Source organism: Scyliorhinus torazame, chromosome 4, assembly GCF_047496885.1.
Source record: "Scyliorhinus torazame isolate Kashiwa2021f chromosome 4, sScyTor2.1, whole genome shotgun sequence".
NCBI lineage: Eukaryota > Metazoa > Chordata > Chondrichthyes > Carcharhiniformes > Scyliorhinidae > Scyliorhinus > Scyliorhinus torazame.
This window is the reverse complement of record NC_092710.1, coordinates 93,334,970-93,352,881: the sequence shown is the minus strand read 5'-3', so window position 1 is coordinate 93,352,881 and position 17,912 is coordinate 93,334,970. Positions and strand designations below refer to the sequence as shown.

The window sequence follows — 17,912 nt, the reverse complement described above, 5'->3', positions numbered from 1 at the left end:
CCTTGTGGTACTCCACTTGTGACTGTACTCCATTCTGAACATTTCCCATCAACCACCACCCTCTGTCTTTCAGCTAGCCAATTTCTGATCCACATCTCTAAATCACCCTCAATCCCCAGCCTCCGTATTTTCTGCAATAGCCTACCGTGGGGAACCTTATCAAATGCTTTGCTGAAATCCATATACACCACATCAACTGCTCTACCCTCGTCTACCTGTTCAGTCACCTTCTCAAAGAACTCAATAAGGTTTGTGAGGCATGACCTACCCTTCACAAAGTCATGCTGACTATCCCTGATCATATTATTCCTATCTAGATGATTATAAATCTTGTCTCTTATAATCCCCTCCAAGACTTTACCCACTACAGACGTGAGGCTCACCGGTCTATAGTTGCCGGGGTTGTCTCTGCTCCCCTTTTTGAACAAAGGGACCACATTTGCTGTCCTCCAGTCCTCTGGCACTATTCCTGTAGCCAATGATGACATAAAAATCAAAGCCAAAGGTCCAGCAATCTCTTCCCTGGCCTCCCAGAGAATCCTAGGATAAATCCCATCAGGTCCCGGGGACTTATCTATTTTCAGCCTGTCCAGAATTGCCAACACCTCTTCCCTACGTACCTCAATGCCATCTATTCTATTAGCCTGGGGCTCAGCATTCTCCTCCACAACATTCTCTTTTTCCTGAGTGAATACTGACGAAAAATATTCATTTAGTACCTCGCCTATCTCTTCAGACTCCACACACAATTTCCCATCCCTGTCCTTGACTGGTCCTACTCTTTCCCTAGTCATTCGCTTATTCCTGACATACCTATAGAAAGCTTTTGGGTTTTCCTTGATCCTTCCTGCCAAATACTTCTCATGTCCCCTCCTTGCTCGCCTTAGCTCTCTCTTTAGATCATTCCTCGCTACCTTGTAACTATCCATCGCCCCAACCGAAACTTCACACCTCATCTTCACATAGGCCTCCTTCTTCCTCTTAACAAGAGATTCCACTTCCTTGGTAAACCACGGTTCCCTCGCTCGACGCCTTCCTCCCTGCCTGACCGGTACATACTTATCAAGAACACGCAGTAGCTGATCCTTGAACAAGCCCCACTTATGCAGTGTGCCCAACACTTGCAGCCTACTTCTCCGCCTTATCCCCCCCAAGTCACGTCTAATGGCATCATAATTGCCCTTCCCCCAGCTATAACTCTTGCCCTGTGGTGTATACTTACCCCTTTCCATCATTAACGTAAACGTCACCGAATTGTGGTCACTGTCCCCAAAGTGCCCTCCTACCTCCAAATCCAACACCTGGCCTAGTTCATTACCCAAAACCAAATCCAATGTGGCCTCGCCTCTTGTTGGCCTGTCAACATATTGTTTCAGGAAACCCTCCTGCACACGCTGTACAAAAAATGACCCATCTATTGTACTCGAACTATATCTTTTCCAGTCAATATTTGGAAAGTTAAAGTCTCCCATAATAACTACCCTGTTACTTTCGCTCTTATCCAGAATCATCTTCGCCATCCTTTCCTCTACATCCCTAGAACTATTAGGAGGCCTATAAAAAACTCCCAACAGGGTGACCTCTCCTTTCCTGTTTCTAACTTCAGCCCATACTACCTCGGAAGAAGAGTCCCCATCTAGCATCCTCTCCGCCACCGTAATACTGCTCTTGACTAGCAGCGCCACACCTCCCCCTCTTTTGCCTCCTTCTCTGAGCTTACTAAAACACCTAAACCCCGGAACCTGCAACATCCATTCCTGTCCCTGCTCTATCCATGTCTCCGAAATGGCCACAACATCGAAGTCCCAGGTACCAACCCATGCTGCCAGTTCCCCTACCTTGTTTCGTATACTCCTGGCATTGAAGTAGACACACTTCAAACCACCTACCTGAACACTGGCCCCCTCCTGCGTCGTCAAATCTGTGCTCCTGACCTCTATACTCTCATTCTCCCTTACCCTAAAACTACAATCCAGGTTCCCATGCCCCTGCTGCATTAGTTTAAACCCCCCCAAAGAGCACTAACAAATCTCCCCCCCAGGATATTTGTGCCCCTCAGGTTCAGATGTAGACCATCCTGTCTGTAGAGGTCCCACCTTCCCCAGAAAGAGCCCCAGTTATCCAGAAATCTGAATCCCTCCCGCCTGCACCATCCCTGTAGCCACGTGTTTAAATGCTCTCTCTCCCTATTCCTCATCTCACTATCACGTGGCACGGGCAACAACCCAGAGATAACAACTCTGTTTGTTCTAGTTCTGAGTACATCTTTGAGTGTGAGTTCATCTGTGTTCCAGGCAAATGCGAGGTGATGCAGGGGCTGGTTTAGCACACTGGGCTAAATCGCTGGCTTTGAAAGCAGACCGAGGCAGGCCAGAAGCACGGTTCAATTCCCGTACCAGCCTCCCCGAACAGGCGCCGGAATGTGGTGACTAGGGGCTTTTCACAGTAACTTCATTTGAAGCCTACTTGTGACAATAAGCGATTTTCATTTTAATTTCATTTCACCTAGCCTGCACATCTTTGGGTTGTGGGGGCGAAACCCACGCAAAATGGGGAGAATGTGCAAACTCCACACGGACAGTGACCCAGAGCCGGGATCGAACCTGGGACCTCGGCACCATGAGGCATCAGGGCTAACCCACTGTGCCATCATGCTGCCCCAGTTCATCTGTGTTTTACTGTAGTTACACTGCTCTCTCTATTGAAAATAAGGAGCACTCGTGTCCTGGAAGCAGTATGTGGTCAGAAGTGTCAGAGTGCTTCACAGCTGTGTCTCATGGAAACATACTCACCTTTGAGTTAGTAGGTTGCGGCTTCAAGCCTCCCACACTTCATCTGGACAAAGTCTAGCCTGACACTCCAGCTCAGTGCTTAAGGAGTGCTACACTGCCAAAGATTCAGGGTGCAAGATTCTGTTTTTTCTTCTAAGTGCTGGACGAGATAAAAGAAGCAGTAGGCAGTACGCTGAATGCACAGCCAGCTTTTCTCACCCTATTGTCCAACACTTCGAAGAGGAAATCCTGGAGGCGTGTCCTTTTTAAAGGGCACCCCAATCTCACGTTCTAACCCCCCCCCCCACCAACACCTCACATGGGGACTTCCCCCCCCACCCCCCATGCATACAGGAGACGCCGCATGGAGCTCCCGAGAAGAAACCCCCATCCATTGACACTGCTCCTCGGCACTGCCCCTCGGCAGTACCAGAAGGCAGTGCCGTGTCACCCCTCCCCCTAGGGACTGCACTTACCTGTCTGCCCCCAGTGTGACCTAGTTCACGTTGCTCCAGACCTGTTGTAAACTTTGCCGATGTGACATCACATCAGTGATGGGGAAATGTGCGAGGATGATACAGTGGGGAAGCCCGCTGATAAGGTGGTAATGTATTTAAATGAGGTTCCCAAACTTCCTGGGTGGGCGTCCCGTTATGTCAATCATGAGAGGCGCAGGGACGATTCACCACGCGATCTCGCCAGTGCGATTCTCACTTTTGGTATCTTACGTGATTTTGCGCCCACGGTGCCACAGTGGTTAGCATTGCTACCTCACAGCTCCAGGGTTCTGGGTTCAATTCCAGCCTCGGGTGACTGTCTGTGCGGAGTCTGCACTTTCCTCCCGTGTCTGCGTGGATTTCCTCCAGGTGCTCTGGTTTCCTCCCACAATCCAAAGACGTGCAGGTTAGATGGATTAGCCAAGCTAAATTGCCCTTAGTGTCCAAAAGGTTAGGTGGGGTTACTGGGTTACAGGGATAGGGTGGAGGTATGAGCTTATGTGGGGGGCTATTTCCGGAGGTTGGTGCAGACTCGATGGGCCGAATGGCCTCCTCCTGCACTGTAAATTCTATTATTCTATGATTCTTTGCCTTCTGTGTCAAATGTGGGCGCAAAATCCCAGCCACTGTCTTTCAGATGAAATGGTAACTGCGGCTGAATGATGTATTTGAAGAAGAACAGGGGTTTCTCGGTAGCATCCCTCAAATGCTTCTAACAGCAAAGTATCCGGTGATCTGGTTCATTGTCGTTGTGGGATCTTGCTGTGTTCAATTTGGATTGCCTTGTTTCCTACCTTACAAGCGGACTGCATTTCAAAAAGAAATACTTCATTGCATGTCAAATGCTTTGGGGCATCTTGAGATTGTGATATAAATGTAAGTTATTTCTTTTGTACTAAATGAATGGTGTTTTGTGTTTGTGCTGTGGGGATGATGAATGGTTTAGAGAAACTCTGCAACTGTGGACTACATTTCTGTTAGCTGAGTAAGTGGTATGCATTCTTCCTCCATCTCTGATTGTCCAATGTCCGGATTTCTTCACAGATGCTCGCCAGGTTTCACTGGAAGAAACTGTGAGGCAGCAATTGACTACTGTCGTCTCCTCAGCATCAACTGCTTTAATTCGGGACTGTGTCTTAACTTAAAGAATGGATACACTGTAAGTAACTTTAAGCCATTTGCTAAAGCAGAGGGAACACAACTTACATCGAAGATCGCACATATGTGTCCATTTATATTTGATAGAGGTAGACAAAAAAAACTGTCCACTTGTTGGTACCAGGATTAAGAAATTTAAATTCAATGAATAAATCTGGATATAAAGCTAACCTCAGCAATGATGACCATGAAACTATTATCGATTGTTGTACAAAAACGTCTAGTTCAATGATGTCCATTAGGGGAGGAAATCTGCCGGCCTTACCCAGTCTGGCCGACTTGCAACTCCAGACACACAATAATGTGGTTGACTCTTAGCTGCCCTTTTAAATGGCCTCAAGCGAGCTATTCCATTCAAGGGGCAATTAGGGATGGACAACAAATGCTGGCCTTGCCAGCGACACCCACATCCCATCAAATACGTTTTTAAATAGGGACATAGATTTGGGCAAGGGAAAGTAGGCAGATATGAGGAAGAGTGCAGTGTGTGGTAATGCCCAGAATATCACTGCCTACCAGGACAGTGGAAGAAGAAATGATGAATGATTTCAAAAATAAACTGGACGGTTACGGGAATGAAATGTGTAGAGCTGCGGGCTAGAACGGGGGAATGGGACAGACTGGGGTGCTGATATGGGCTTGATGGACTGAATGGCCTCCTTCTGGACTGTGACTATACTAGACTTTATTGACAAGATGGGGGCGATTCTTCGAGCCCCACGCCGGGCAGGAGAATCGCCGCAACCACGCCCCGACGCCGGCGTGCAATTCTCTGAGGTGCTGAGAATCGGGGCCACCGATTCTCCGGCCCGGATGGGCCGAGCAGCCACGCCGATATGACAGAGTCCCGCTGGCGCCGTTCACCCCTAGTCGCTGCTGGCACGAACTCTGCGGGAATGGTTGGGGGTGGCCTTTGGGGGTGGGGTGGGGGAGCTCCTTCACTGGGGGGTGCCTCCGATGGGGTCTGGCCTCTTCCCCCCCCCCCCCCCCCCCCCCCCCCCCCCCCCGGGCCTACTTTCTGGCTCGCCGGCCCCTGAACACGGGAGCCATGTTGAGTCGGGGCCGGCATGCTAAAGAAGTCCCTCGCACATGCGCAGGTTGGCGCGGCGCCCATTTGGCGCTGCGAAAGGAGGCTGGAGCGGCGTGAACCGCTCCCCTGTGGGGGCCAGAGTCGGTCATACCATGGGGGTATGAATGGAAACGTGACGCCGTTCATGATGGTCGCGAACACTTGGGCTCCATATCGGAGAATCACCCCCGATAATTATGGGGATTCCAGATTTGAAACCGGTCGTTTGTTGAATCTTCTGGTGCTGTTTGGAGCTGGACAACACATCTCATTTCCCCAGGGTTTGGAGAAAAATGGAAAAAATTCCCACTCCCGGATCTACCCCGTGGCCGGAGATGGTGCTGGGACTTGGTCCCTCTTGGTTAGCTGACACACAATGGCTCAACCAGTCGAGTAGTCCCTTGGATATGGTACTGAAGAGATTGGTGGGGACTGTGGGGCACAGCGACAGCCATCACCTTTAGAAGATAACAGTGCATGGGGAAATAGAGATGCAATGTAGGGTGATAGATAGAATAGGATGGTCAGGACAGCAAACAAATTGCATCAAGAGTGGTGGAATTTGGATTCACACCCATAGTTTCTTGTAGGGACTTTTGAACTTTGACAATGTGCCTCAAAGAGTAAGCACAAGAGCAAGGCAAATCAATATGTGTCACTTGTGCGTGTTCCTTTCACAGCAACAACTTGCATTTATCTTGAACCTGTATTGGAGTAATATGTCCCAAGATATTTGACAAGAGCGGTTATCAGACAAAATGTAAAGCACAAGGAGGTATTAAGACAGACGCCCGAAAGCTTGGGCTAAGAGGTCGGTTTTAAGGAAGAGGAGAGTTAGAGAGGTTCAGAGGGGAGAATTCTAAACTGAGGCTTAGTCAGCTGTAGGCAAGAGACCAGAATTGGAGAAGGGTCAAGCCCTCGGTGAGTTGTAGTGCAGGAGCAGGCTATTGAGATGGGGACGGCATTTGAAATGTAAGAATACAGTGCAGCATGACACATGACTGGGATTACACCAACTGACTGTGTCTCAGTTGGCAGAACTCTCGTATCTGAGTCAGAAAACCCCAACAACTTGATCATGAAAAACCTCAGCTTGATGCTCTAGTTGGAGTGCTGCTTTGCAAGAGGAGCTGTCTTTCAGATGCGGTGTTAAGTTACGGCCTGCTTCAGCAATTTTGGTGGGTGTTAAAAAAAACATGGGGGCTGCACGGTGTCCTTGTCGAGTTTGCACATTCTCCCCGTGTCTGCGTTGGTCTCACCCCCACAATCCACAAGATGTGAAGGGTAGGTGGACTGGCCACACTAAAGACCCCTTAAGTGGAAAAAAAGAAGTGGGTACTCTAAATTTATATTTTTTTTAAATGGCAGTATTACGAAGAAACGCAGGTTGTTATCTCTGAAGTAGTAGTCAATATTTATCCCTCAATCAGGTACAAAACAAACAGATTATCCAGTCATTATCACATTGCTGTTTGTGGGATTTTACTGCATGCAAATCATCTGCTGGCTTTCTCAAATCACACCAGCGATCAGACTCCAAAAGTACTTCATTGGCTGTAAATCACCTTGACATGTCCTGAGAATGGGAACGGTACAATTCTCTCTTACCTCTTGACTTGAATTATGTTCAATTTAAAGAATGATCTTCTGAGATGGATTCAGGATAAGTTAGTCAATGGAATAGATAAAGGAACGAAAAATAGTCATGAACATTTGGATTTGGGTGGATTTGGATTTGTTTATTGTCACGTGTACCGAGGTACAGTGAAAAGTATTCTGTGTGCAGCTCAAACAGATCATTTAGTACATGAAAAGAAAATACGTAATAGAGAAACACGAGGTACTCAATGTAAATACATAGCCACCGGCATCGGTGAAGCATACAGGAGTGTAGTATTAATCAGATCAGTCCAAACGGGGGTCTTTTAGGAGTCTGGTAACAGCGGGGAAGAAGCTGTTTTTGAATCTGTACGTGCGTGTTCTCAGACTTTTGTATCTCCTGCCCGATGGGAAAAGTTGGAAGAGCGAGTAAGCCGGATGGGAGGAGTGTTTGATTATGCTGCCTGCTTTCCCCAGGCAGCGGGGGGTGTAGACCGAGTCTGTGGATGGGAGACAGGTTTGTGTGATGGACTGGGCGGTGTTCACAACTCTCTGAAGGTTCTTGCAGTCTTTAGCCGAGCAGTTGCCATACCAGGCTGTGATGCAGCCAGATAGGATGCTTTCTATGGTGCACCTGTAAAAATTGGTAAGAGTCAACGTGGACATGCCGAATTTCCTTAGTTTCCTGAGGAACATTTCATAGTACATTCCCTGCCTGCTCTTAATGGGGATCTATGAAAAGGTTGCCAGAATACCTTGTACTTGCTCAGAAAAACATTTAAATTCAAATATCTGGTTTTCTTTTTGTTTTGTTTGCACCATTTGTATATGTTAAAAATATGTAGTCCATAGTAAAATTGTGTTCATTTCCTTTGTTGTTTTGAGTAGTTCATATTTGCAACACCATCTGGTGATTAAAATAGGAGCTATTTTTAAAGGTTTGACCATACACTTGACTCTTTACTGCCCTCTGAAATTAACGTCAGTCCTATTGGGAAAAATAACATATTTTGAATGCATTTTCTTCACGCATGGGGATATTTCACCCAACCAATTTTGATTCCTAGGATATATTTAAAGTTCAGAGCAGCTGGGACTTGGCTCCGCACATAAGTAGAGGGGGAAAAAAATTAAGTATATGATTAATGAGGGCTCTGAAGGATACTTGATATTAAATGACAGCAGAAGGTCATGAAGAATGCTGTCAGTGACGGAGTACATTAATTACCAGTGTCCGAGACAATCAAGCTGCTATTTTTAGGTCTCACTGCCAATCTTCAGCCGTGACCAAAAAGGGTTACGGCTCAAACCCATCAACCTGACCATCTAATGGAGTCTGATGTTACTGTTCAGTACTGAGGGAGTGCTTCATTGTCAGCAATCTCAGATAAATCATTAAACCAAGACCCCATCTGCCTATTCAAATGGGCACAAAAGCTCCACTGACACTGTGCAAAGAAAAGCAGGTGAAAACTTAATCTGATCCGGCTAACACATATCCCATAATCCTTAACAACATCCAAATGTTCAACGATTAATTAATCTCATTACTGATTAGGGAATATGGCTGTTTTGCACAAATTAGCTGCCGTGCTTTACAACAACACTTTAAAATAGCTTTTGACTTCAATACATATCAGAGTGCCCTGAGAGCTTGACAGATGCATCCTCTCCGGCTGCATTACAGCTTGGAATGGCAACTGCTCGGCCCAAGATCGCAAGACACTGCAGAGTGTGGTGAACTCAGCCCAACTCATCACACAAGCTTGCCATCCTCCCATTGATTCGGTATACACCCCCTGCTGTCTCAGAAAGGCAGACAGCATTATCAGAAACCCCTCCCACCCAGACATTGCCTTCTTCCAGACCCTTCCATCAGGCAGAAGATACAGAAGTCTGACGACCCACACATCCAGACATAGGAATAGCTTCTTCCCCACAGTTACTAGACTCCTCAATGACTCTCCCTTCGATTGGTCTGTTCCCTGTAAGAACACTATTCACAATGCCCTATGCTGCTCTTGTTTGGCCTCGTTCTTCATTGTAACCAATCACTATTTGTTGATGCACCACTGTCAATTATTCTTTTGTCTACTATGTACATACTGTGGACGTTCCCTTGGCCGCAGAAAAATACTTTTCATTGTACTTCGGTACGTGTGACAATAAATATCAATCAGTCAATCAATCAATAAATGATCTTTTTTGTCCCAGCAAAAGACTGAGAAATCCAACATCCTAGAGAGAGAAGAAATGGGTGTTAACGTGAAGCAACTGTACCGATTGACAAATTATGTTGCACAGCTTTAATGCTAACATATGTGAAGTGGAGGGACACTTTTTTGCACGGGCTGATCAGTTTATTCTTTGATCTGGGTATGGCCCAATTTGTGTGAGCGTGCATTTAGTTACAGAAGAAAACCTGGCTGGTGAATGAATCATAGACATTGCTTTCGGTAGCTTTTTAAAAAATAAATTTACAGTACCCAATTCATTTTTTCCAATTAAGGAGCAATTTAGCGTGGCCAATCCACCTACCCTGCACACATTTGGGTTGTGGGGGTGAAACCCACGCAAGCACTGTGAGAATGTGCAAACTGCACACGGACAGTGACCCAGAGCCGGGATCGAACCTGGGACCTCAGCGCCCTGAGGCTGCAGTGCTAACCACTGTGCCACTGTGCTGCTCTTTTCGGTAGCCTTTTAATGTATTTTAAATTAGTGGGGCACATGAGCTGGACTTCGGCATCCGGACCTCTCATATCGGGCACAAGACTGGATTCCAGACCTGTCCACCACAGGGTATTTCCTACGGGGCACTAGGTCCCCATTTAGCAGAGAACGTCGGTCAGAGAGGATTCCCAGCAGGGAAATTGGTCGATCCTTAAGATGCCCCTTGGGACGAGAGGTGAAGTCCGAGAGAGAGAGAGCGGGAGAGAGAAAGAGGAGGGTAGGACAGTAGCAAGGAGCAGAAGTTCAAGATTGCTAAATTGCAACATGGTAAGAGGTAAAACCATGAATGGAGCAGCTCAAAGCTTCTGACGGTGACTGGAGAACCAGGAAGTGGAAGTGGAGTGTGCTACAGCGGCTGGAGACCGAATCGGACTGAATGAGGTTCTCCTGGTGTCTGGGAGACATGGTACTGTAGTTCACGTGGTCTCAGGAAGTTAACAATCGGAGCTCCACCCACTGAACTCTGATACTCGGCTTGATTAGAATACAGGAGTTAAACTCTCAACAGTTTCCTGGTAGATAAGGAGTGTCGGATGTGAATAGCCCATTCCTCCAAGTCCGTGTGGGTGGCACAGTGGTTAGCACTGCTGCCTCACAGTGCCAGGGACCCGGGTTCAATTCTGTAAGTGTGGAGCTTGCACTTTTTCCCGGGTTTCCTCCCACAATCCAAAGATGTGCAGGTTAGGTGGATTGGTCATGCTAAATTGCCCGCAGTGTCCAAAGGTTAGATGGGGTTATGGAGTTACAGGGAAAGGATGGGTTAGTGGACCTAGTTAGGGTGTCCTTTCAGAGGGTTGGTGTAGACTCAATGGGCCAAATGGCCTCCTTCTACACTGTAGGGATTCTATGATTCAGTTTTTCCAGCAGCATTTATCAAGGATCTGATGCCAGTGGAACAAAGCATCCCTGTTTTATAACCTTCAAGACGTCTGTGGGCTTGAATTTCAAGTTATATTAAGAATAAGCGAATGACTAGGGTAAGAGTAGGACCAGTCAAGGACAGGGATGGGAAGTTGTGTGTGGAGTCTGAAGAGATAGGCGAGATACTAAATGAATATTTTTCGTCAGTATTCACTCAGGAAAAAGATAATGTTGTGGAGGAGAATGCTGAGACCCAGGCAATTAGAATAGATGGCATTGAGGTACGGAGGGAAGAGGTGTTGGCAATTCTGGACAGGCTGAAAATAGATAAGTCCCTGGGACCTGATGGGATTTATCCTAGGATTCTCTGGGAGGCCAGGGAAGAGATTGCTGGACCTTTGGCTTTGATTTTTATGTCATCATTGGCTACAGGAATAGTGCCAGGGGACTGGAGGATAGCAAATGTGGTCCCTTTGTTCAAAAAGGTGAGCAGAGACAACCCCGGCAACTATAGACCGGTGAGCCTCACGTCTGTAGTGGGTAAAGTCTTGGAGGGGATTATAAGAGACAATATTTATAATCATCTAGATAGGAATAATATGATCAGGGATAGTCAGCATGGCTTTGTAAAGGGTAGGTCATGCCTCACAAACCTTATTGAGTTCTTTGAGAAGGTGACTGAACAGGTGGACGAGGGTAGAGCAGTTGATGTGGTGTATATGGATTTCAGTAAAGCGTTTGATAAGGTTCCCCACGGTAGGCTATTGCAGAAAATACGGAGGCTGGGGATTGAGGGTGATTTAGAGATGTGGATCAGAAATTGGCTAGCTGAAAGAAGACAGAGGGTGGTGGTTGATGGGAAATGTTCAGAATGGAGTTCAGTTACAAGTGGCGTACCACAAGGATCTGTTCTGGGGCCGTTGCTGTTTGTCATTTTTATCAATGACCTAGAGGAAGGCGCAGAAGGGTGGGTGAGTAAATTTGCAGACGACACTAAAGTCAGTGGTGTTGTCGACAGTGTGGAAGGATGTAGCAGGTTACAGAGGGACATAGATAAGCTGCAGAGCTGGGCTGAGAGGTGGCAAATGGAGTTTAATGTAGAGAAGTGTGAGGTGATTCACATTGGAAGGAATAACAGGAATGCGGAATATTTGGCTAATGGTAAAGTTCTTGGAAGTGTGGATGAGCAGAGGGATCTAGGTGTCCATGTACATAGATCCCTGAAAGTTGCCACCCAGGTTGATAGGGTTGTGAAGAAGGCCTATGGAGTGTTGGCCTTTATTGGTAGAGGGATTGAGTTCGGGAGTCAGGAGGTCATGTTGCAGCTGTACAAAAACTCTGGTACGGCCGCATTTGGAGTATTGCGTACAGTTCTGGTCACCGCATTATAGGAAGGACGTGGAGGCTTTGGAGCGGGTGCAGAGGAGATTTACCAGGATGTTGCCTGGTATGGAGGGAAAATCTTATGAGGAAAGGTTGATGGACTTGAGGTTGTTTTCGTTAGAGAGAAGAAGGTTAAGAGGAGACTTAATAGAGGCATACAAAATGATCAGGGGGTTAGATAGGGTGGACAGTGAGAGCCTTCTCCCGCGGATGGAAATGGCTGGCACGAGGGGACATAGCTTTAAACTGAGGGGTAATAGATATAGGACAGAGGTCAGAGGTAGGTTCTTTACGCAAAGAGTGGTGAGGCCATGGAATTCCCTACCTGCAACAGTAGTAAACTCGCCAACATTGAGGGCATTTAAAAGTTTATTGGATAAGCATATGGATGATAATGGCATAGTGTAGGTTAGATGGCTTTTGTTTCGGTGCAACATCGTGGGCCGAAGAGCCTGTACTGCGCTGTATCGTTCTATGTTCTAATAGAAAAAGGCGAAAACGTACTGCCTCTTTTTGAATGTTTTAACTTCACCTATTCATCTTCCTGGGAAATTGTGTAGCTTTTTCCCTCTTTAAGCATGTTAGAGCCTGACCCAGCAGGGAGTATGTATCAGAATATGATGAATTCATTCTTACAGTTTTCGCCTCACTAATGTCCACATCTACAATTCCTCACTACGCTGTCCAACCAGGCAAAATGCTAAGCCTGAAGCATCTATTCATAACATCAACCCTGTCGTCTCTCTCTTCTGGTTCTTTGCTGACGAGACAAATTATTTTATAGATATATTCGTTATTTGACATGTTTAAGCCACAAGGGGAAGGTAGGCCTTTAGCCAATGAGCAGGTAGCTATTTCTCTTGACATGCTTCCAAACCAGTAAATTAGACCTGGCACAGCTTCTGACTGCATGCCAGGCCAGAATATGCGAATGTGCACAATCTCTTCCTTGGATTGGTCATGTGATGCCTATCAACATATATTGGCCGCTGCGGACTAACTCCAAGCTTAATATTCATCTTCGAAGCAATTGAATTCTATAGAGATCTTGTTAAAGGAAATCTCTCTCGTTTATAACATTTTATGATGTCAGTGATTGCTTTACAGTAGGGATTTGAGTTTCAGTGGTCAATAACCATAACTCAGGTGGCGCAGACTGTGCTGTTTCACTGCAGCACGTTGAGGCTGAAAACTCAGCTATGCAGTGCCGCCAGAGACAGTGCAATGGAAACCGCCGGGCCTCTCGGAATGGCGGACTCAATGATTCCGATTGATCGTGCACGCCTCGTGTCGGGAAGGTTGGTAATGCAGTGTGTGTGTGTGTGTGTGTGGCAGAGACACCCCAACCCATCAGTCCTTGAGATCAAGCAGCCCTACCGGCTGATTTGACGCGCATTTTTGAAACGCAAACCACGCAGGCCCACTGAACGCAGCCCACTCATAAAAGAGCATGCGTTCAGCTGCATACAGTACTCCCTTAAAGAGCAAGCCATCCACCTTGTGGGTAAGGTGTTTTAAACCGTCATCTGTTATTGAAAAGTCACAGAAAGCACTTGGCAATTTTCTTTTAAATGTTGGCGGTGTTGTGTTGAGTTCCTGCATTCGGCAGGCATTCTTTCTGCATCCCCACAGGGTTTGTTGATGTGTCGCCACACAGGCTGCAGTGCGGTACGGGGGCACTCTGTGGCGGCAACTCTGAATCTCCAGTACGGCATGGAGATGGAGCAGTAACCATAGCAGAGGGGGAAAGCTCCATGGGGAGGGAGGAAGAGGAAGGAACCAGCATTCGAGAGGCCTTTACTTTGTATAGCTACTCTGTGAGCACTCACTCGGGGCGCAATTCAGCGGCCTTGTCGCCCCCGACTTGGTCTCGTGGAACTCCGTGGAAAACCTCGCGAGACTTCGCAATGTGGATCTCACCCTAAATGGGCGTGGTCCAGATCAGCATATTTAAAATGAGCCCTATGGTTCACTAAAATATAGGTTCGTTCGGATTCACCCAGCGCTGGGGACTCAACGGCCGCACCTGGGAGACCAGGCATAACGGCACCTGGGGTGGTCTCCTAGGCCATTGTAGACCCCCGGGTAGCTGTGGATAAGGCACCCTGGCTCTCCCTCTGGCACCTGTGCACCTTGGCACTGACTGCATGGCATCCTGGCAATGCCACCCGGGCATCCTGGCAGGGTGTGGGCTGTCATAATGTCCACTCATGTATATAATGAGATGCAGACAGGCAGTGATTGACACACAGGATAACCAATGAACACACGAGCAGGGCGGCTGCAGCAACAAGAGCTCCCGCCGGTGTCCGCGATTCGCGGCGATTCCGGGGAAATCCCCGAGTCTTCACGTACCCCCCGACTATCGTCGGCCTTTGGGGCCGTCACGAGCAGCCAGCGGGGCCAGTTTAAAAACCGGCGAAGAACCCCGCGCGAGTGTCGGGCGGCGGGGGCTGAGGCGCTGGGCCCAGCGCGGCGTCGAGGTCAGAGCAGCGGGGGCGGAGCTACGAGGAGGCCGAGGCAGCAGGCCCGAGGCCAGGGCACTATATAGGGAGGGTGCTCCACGTTGGATGGCTCCCACCTAGGAGGAAGAAAGAAGGCTGAAGCCTGGTCTCAGGTGAGCTCTGGGTGAATGCAGAGGAGAAAGAATGACGAGCAAAAGTGTTGACAGGATGGTGGAAGCCGAACTGCAAGGCGGGGCCGCACTACTTACGGTGGAGAAGATGACCGAGGTGATGGCGGTGGAGCTGGAAAAACAGTTTGCGAGGCACATGGAGGCCTTGAGGAAGGTCGCGTTGAGGTCATTATTGGAGGAGGCAATCGGCCCGATGAGGGTGGAGATGGCAAAAGCATCGGCCGAGGTGAGAGAGCAGGGCGAGAAGATGAAGGAAGTGGATGAGCCCGTGTCACGACACAGCGACCAGGTCACCTCGATGGGGGATGAGCTGCGGAGGGTGGTGGAGGTTAACAGAGGGCTCCGAGCAAAGCTGGAAGACTCGGAAAACCGCTCCAGGCGGCACAATTTGAGAATTGTGGGCTTGCCCGAAGGGACAGAGGGCCCACGGCCAACGCAATACTTCGCTAAGAAGTTGGCGGAGCTGGTGGGGGAGGGTGAGAGCCCCACCCTGTACAAGCTAGACCGAACTCATCGGTCATTAAGGCCGAAGCCCAAAGTGAACGAGCCGCCAAGGGCAGTAATTATCTGCTTCCATAAGTTTTGCATGAAGGAGAAGGTATTAAGCTGGGCGAAGCAGAAGCGCGAGGTGCTGTGGGATGGTACTGCGGTTCGGGTCTACCAGGACTGGACGGTGGAGTTGGCAAAAAGACGAGCGGCGTTTGGGCGAGTGAAGGCGGCTTTGTACAAGAAGGGGGTGCGATTTGGTATGGTGTACCCGGCGAAGTTGAGAGTAACATATAACGCCAAAGACTTTTATTTTGAGACAGCGGAGGCGGCTGAGGCATTCGTGAGGGCAGAAGGCTTGGGACAGACGTGAAGAGCGGAACTGGAAGAGGGACTGTGGACTGTGTTTGAGCAGCTGGAAAATGTATAAATGTTACAACTTTCTTTTTACTGATTTGTATTGCAATTTACTTCTCTTTGCATTGTTACAGAGTTCAAGTTAATGGCGTTCTGTGTTGCGACGGTTAAATGTTATGTTAGTGAATTGTAGAGGTTGGATTGTTGTGTTTGTTTTGGTGTTTCTCTGGGACTGGGTGGAAGGGAGCGAGATGCCTTGGCGGGGGGAGCCACCCGCGCTAGCTAACTAAAGTCAGCTAGTGAACGAGGGTGAGATGAGAGGAGGGCTGCGGACGTTGGAGCCTGGGTAGCAGGCTTCAATGGGACTACGAGGCGAGCGAGAGGGGGGAAGGGATGCATGTTGGGGGATGTTTTTGTAGGGGGGGTTCTTGGGGGGGCGGGGGGGGAGGGAGGGGTTCGATGTTAACAATGGACAGGGGCGGGTCAGGCTTATGGGGCAGGGCCCAGTGGTATGGTGATTGTGGATAAAAAAGTGGGGGGGGGGGTGAGAGACCCCCAGTAAGGATAGTCACGTGGAACGTGAGAGGGCTAGGAGGTCCGGTCAAGGGTGCTTGTGCATCTGAAAAGTTTGAAAGCCGATGTAGCAATGCTGCAGGAGACTCACTTGAGGGTGAAGGACCAGGTGAGACTTAAAAAGGGCTGGGTTAGCCAAGTGTTTCACTCCGGATTTGATGGAAGGGCTCGAGGAGTAGCGGTGTTGGTCAGCAAAAGGGTGCAGTTCCAGATGGAGAAGGTGGTGACAGATCAGGGGGGTAGATATGTGATTGTGACAGGGGCATTGGAGGGGAGATTAGTGGCGCTGTTAAGTGTATACAGTCCCAATTGGGACGATGTGGGATTTGCCAGGAAGGTGTTTGGGGCCATTCCCGACTTGGACACGCATGAGCTGATTATGGGAGGGACTGGAACTTGGTGCAGGAGCCAAGGTTGGACAGATCACGGCCACGCTCGCTGGTCCCATCAGGGGGGGGTGAAGGCGCTGGCTGGGCTAATGGTGGAAATGGGAGGGGTGGACCCTTGGAGGTTCCTGCACCCAAGGGAACGGGAGTATTCGTTTTTCTCAGTGGTCCATAAGGTGTACTCGCGGATCGACTTTTTTGTGGTGGGGAAGGCTTTGCTGGCTGGAGTCAAGGGGTCGGAATACTCTGCAATTGCAGTGTCAGATCATGCTCCACATTGGGTGGATATGGTGCTGGAGAAGGGGATAGCGCAGAGACCAGGGTGGAAACTGGATGTGGGGCTTTTGGGGAACCAAGTGTTCTGTGAGAAAATTGAAAAGGTAATTAAGGAATATGTACGTTTCAATTGTACGGGTGAGGTGTCGAAAGCAGTCGTCTGGGAGGCTCTAAAGGCGGTGGTGAGGGGAGAGGTAATTTTGTTTAAGGCCATGGTGGACAAAGAGGAGAGGTTGGAGCGGCAGAGGGTAATAGATGAGATGTTGGAGGTAGATAGGAGGTATGCAGAGGATGGGGACCCGGCGAATCTGGAAAACAGGAAGGAACTACAGGCGAGCTTAGACCGACTGTCCACCAGGAAGGCAGTGCGCCAACTGAGACGAGCAAGGGGTGCAGTTTATGAACATGGAGATAAGGCGTATGTTAGCAGGTCAGCTCCGGAGGGAGGCAGCGGCAAGGGAAATTCTTCAGGTGAGGGATAGGGCAGGGAAGTTGCTGGTGGCTCCAGTGCTGATTAACAAGGTTTTTGAGGCGTTTTATGAGAGGTTGTACAAGTCAGAGCCACCCGGGGGAGACCGTGAGATGCAGGAATTTCTAGATGGGTTGGAGTACCTGAGGCTAGGGGAGGGGGACAGGGCTACATTAGAAGGAGCAATAGTGGAGTAGGAGATAAAGGATGCAATAGGGAGGATGCAGTCGGGGAAGGTGGCAGGGCCGGATCGGTTTCCGGTGGAATATTATAAAAAAGTCAAGGATAGGTTGGCACCCCTGATGATGGGGATGTTTGAAGAGGCGATAGGGAAGGGGGTGTTGCCGCAAACCTTGGGGCAGGCATCGATTTCACTGTTGCTAAAAAAAGATAAGGATCCGACAGAGTGTGGGTCGCATCGGCCCATATCACATCTGAATGTGGACGCAAAAATGTTGGCGAAGGTACTGGCGAGTAGGCTGGAGGAGTGCCTCCCGAAGGTGATAGGGGAGGATCAGACGGGGTTCGTGAAAGGGAGGCAGCTGTTTTCGAACATTAGAAGGGTATTGAATGTCATTATGGCACCGGTGGAAGGGAAGGAAACAGAGGTGGTTGTGGCATTGGACGCCGAGAAGGCGTTTGATCGCGTAGAATGGGGG

The 17,912-nt window shown here is 48.8% G+C and overlaps 1 protein-coding gene across 1 annotated transcript in view; it reads left to right on the top strand.

Annotated features, from left to right (window-relative positions):
* Nucleotides 1–17,912, top strand: part of LOC140411416 (uncharacterized) — a 632,495-nt gene that overhangs the window by 209,481 nt on the left and 405,102 nt on the right. The window contains exon 5 of the mRNA XM_072500524.1: nt 4,313–4,427. Coding sequence (XP_072356625.1) covers nt 4,313–4,427 — 115 coding nt within the window. The remainder of the gene's footprint in view (nt 1–4,312; nt 4,428–17,912) is intronic.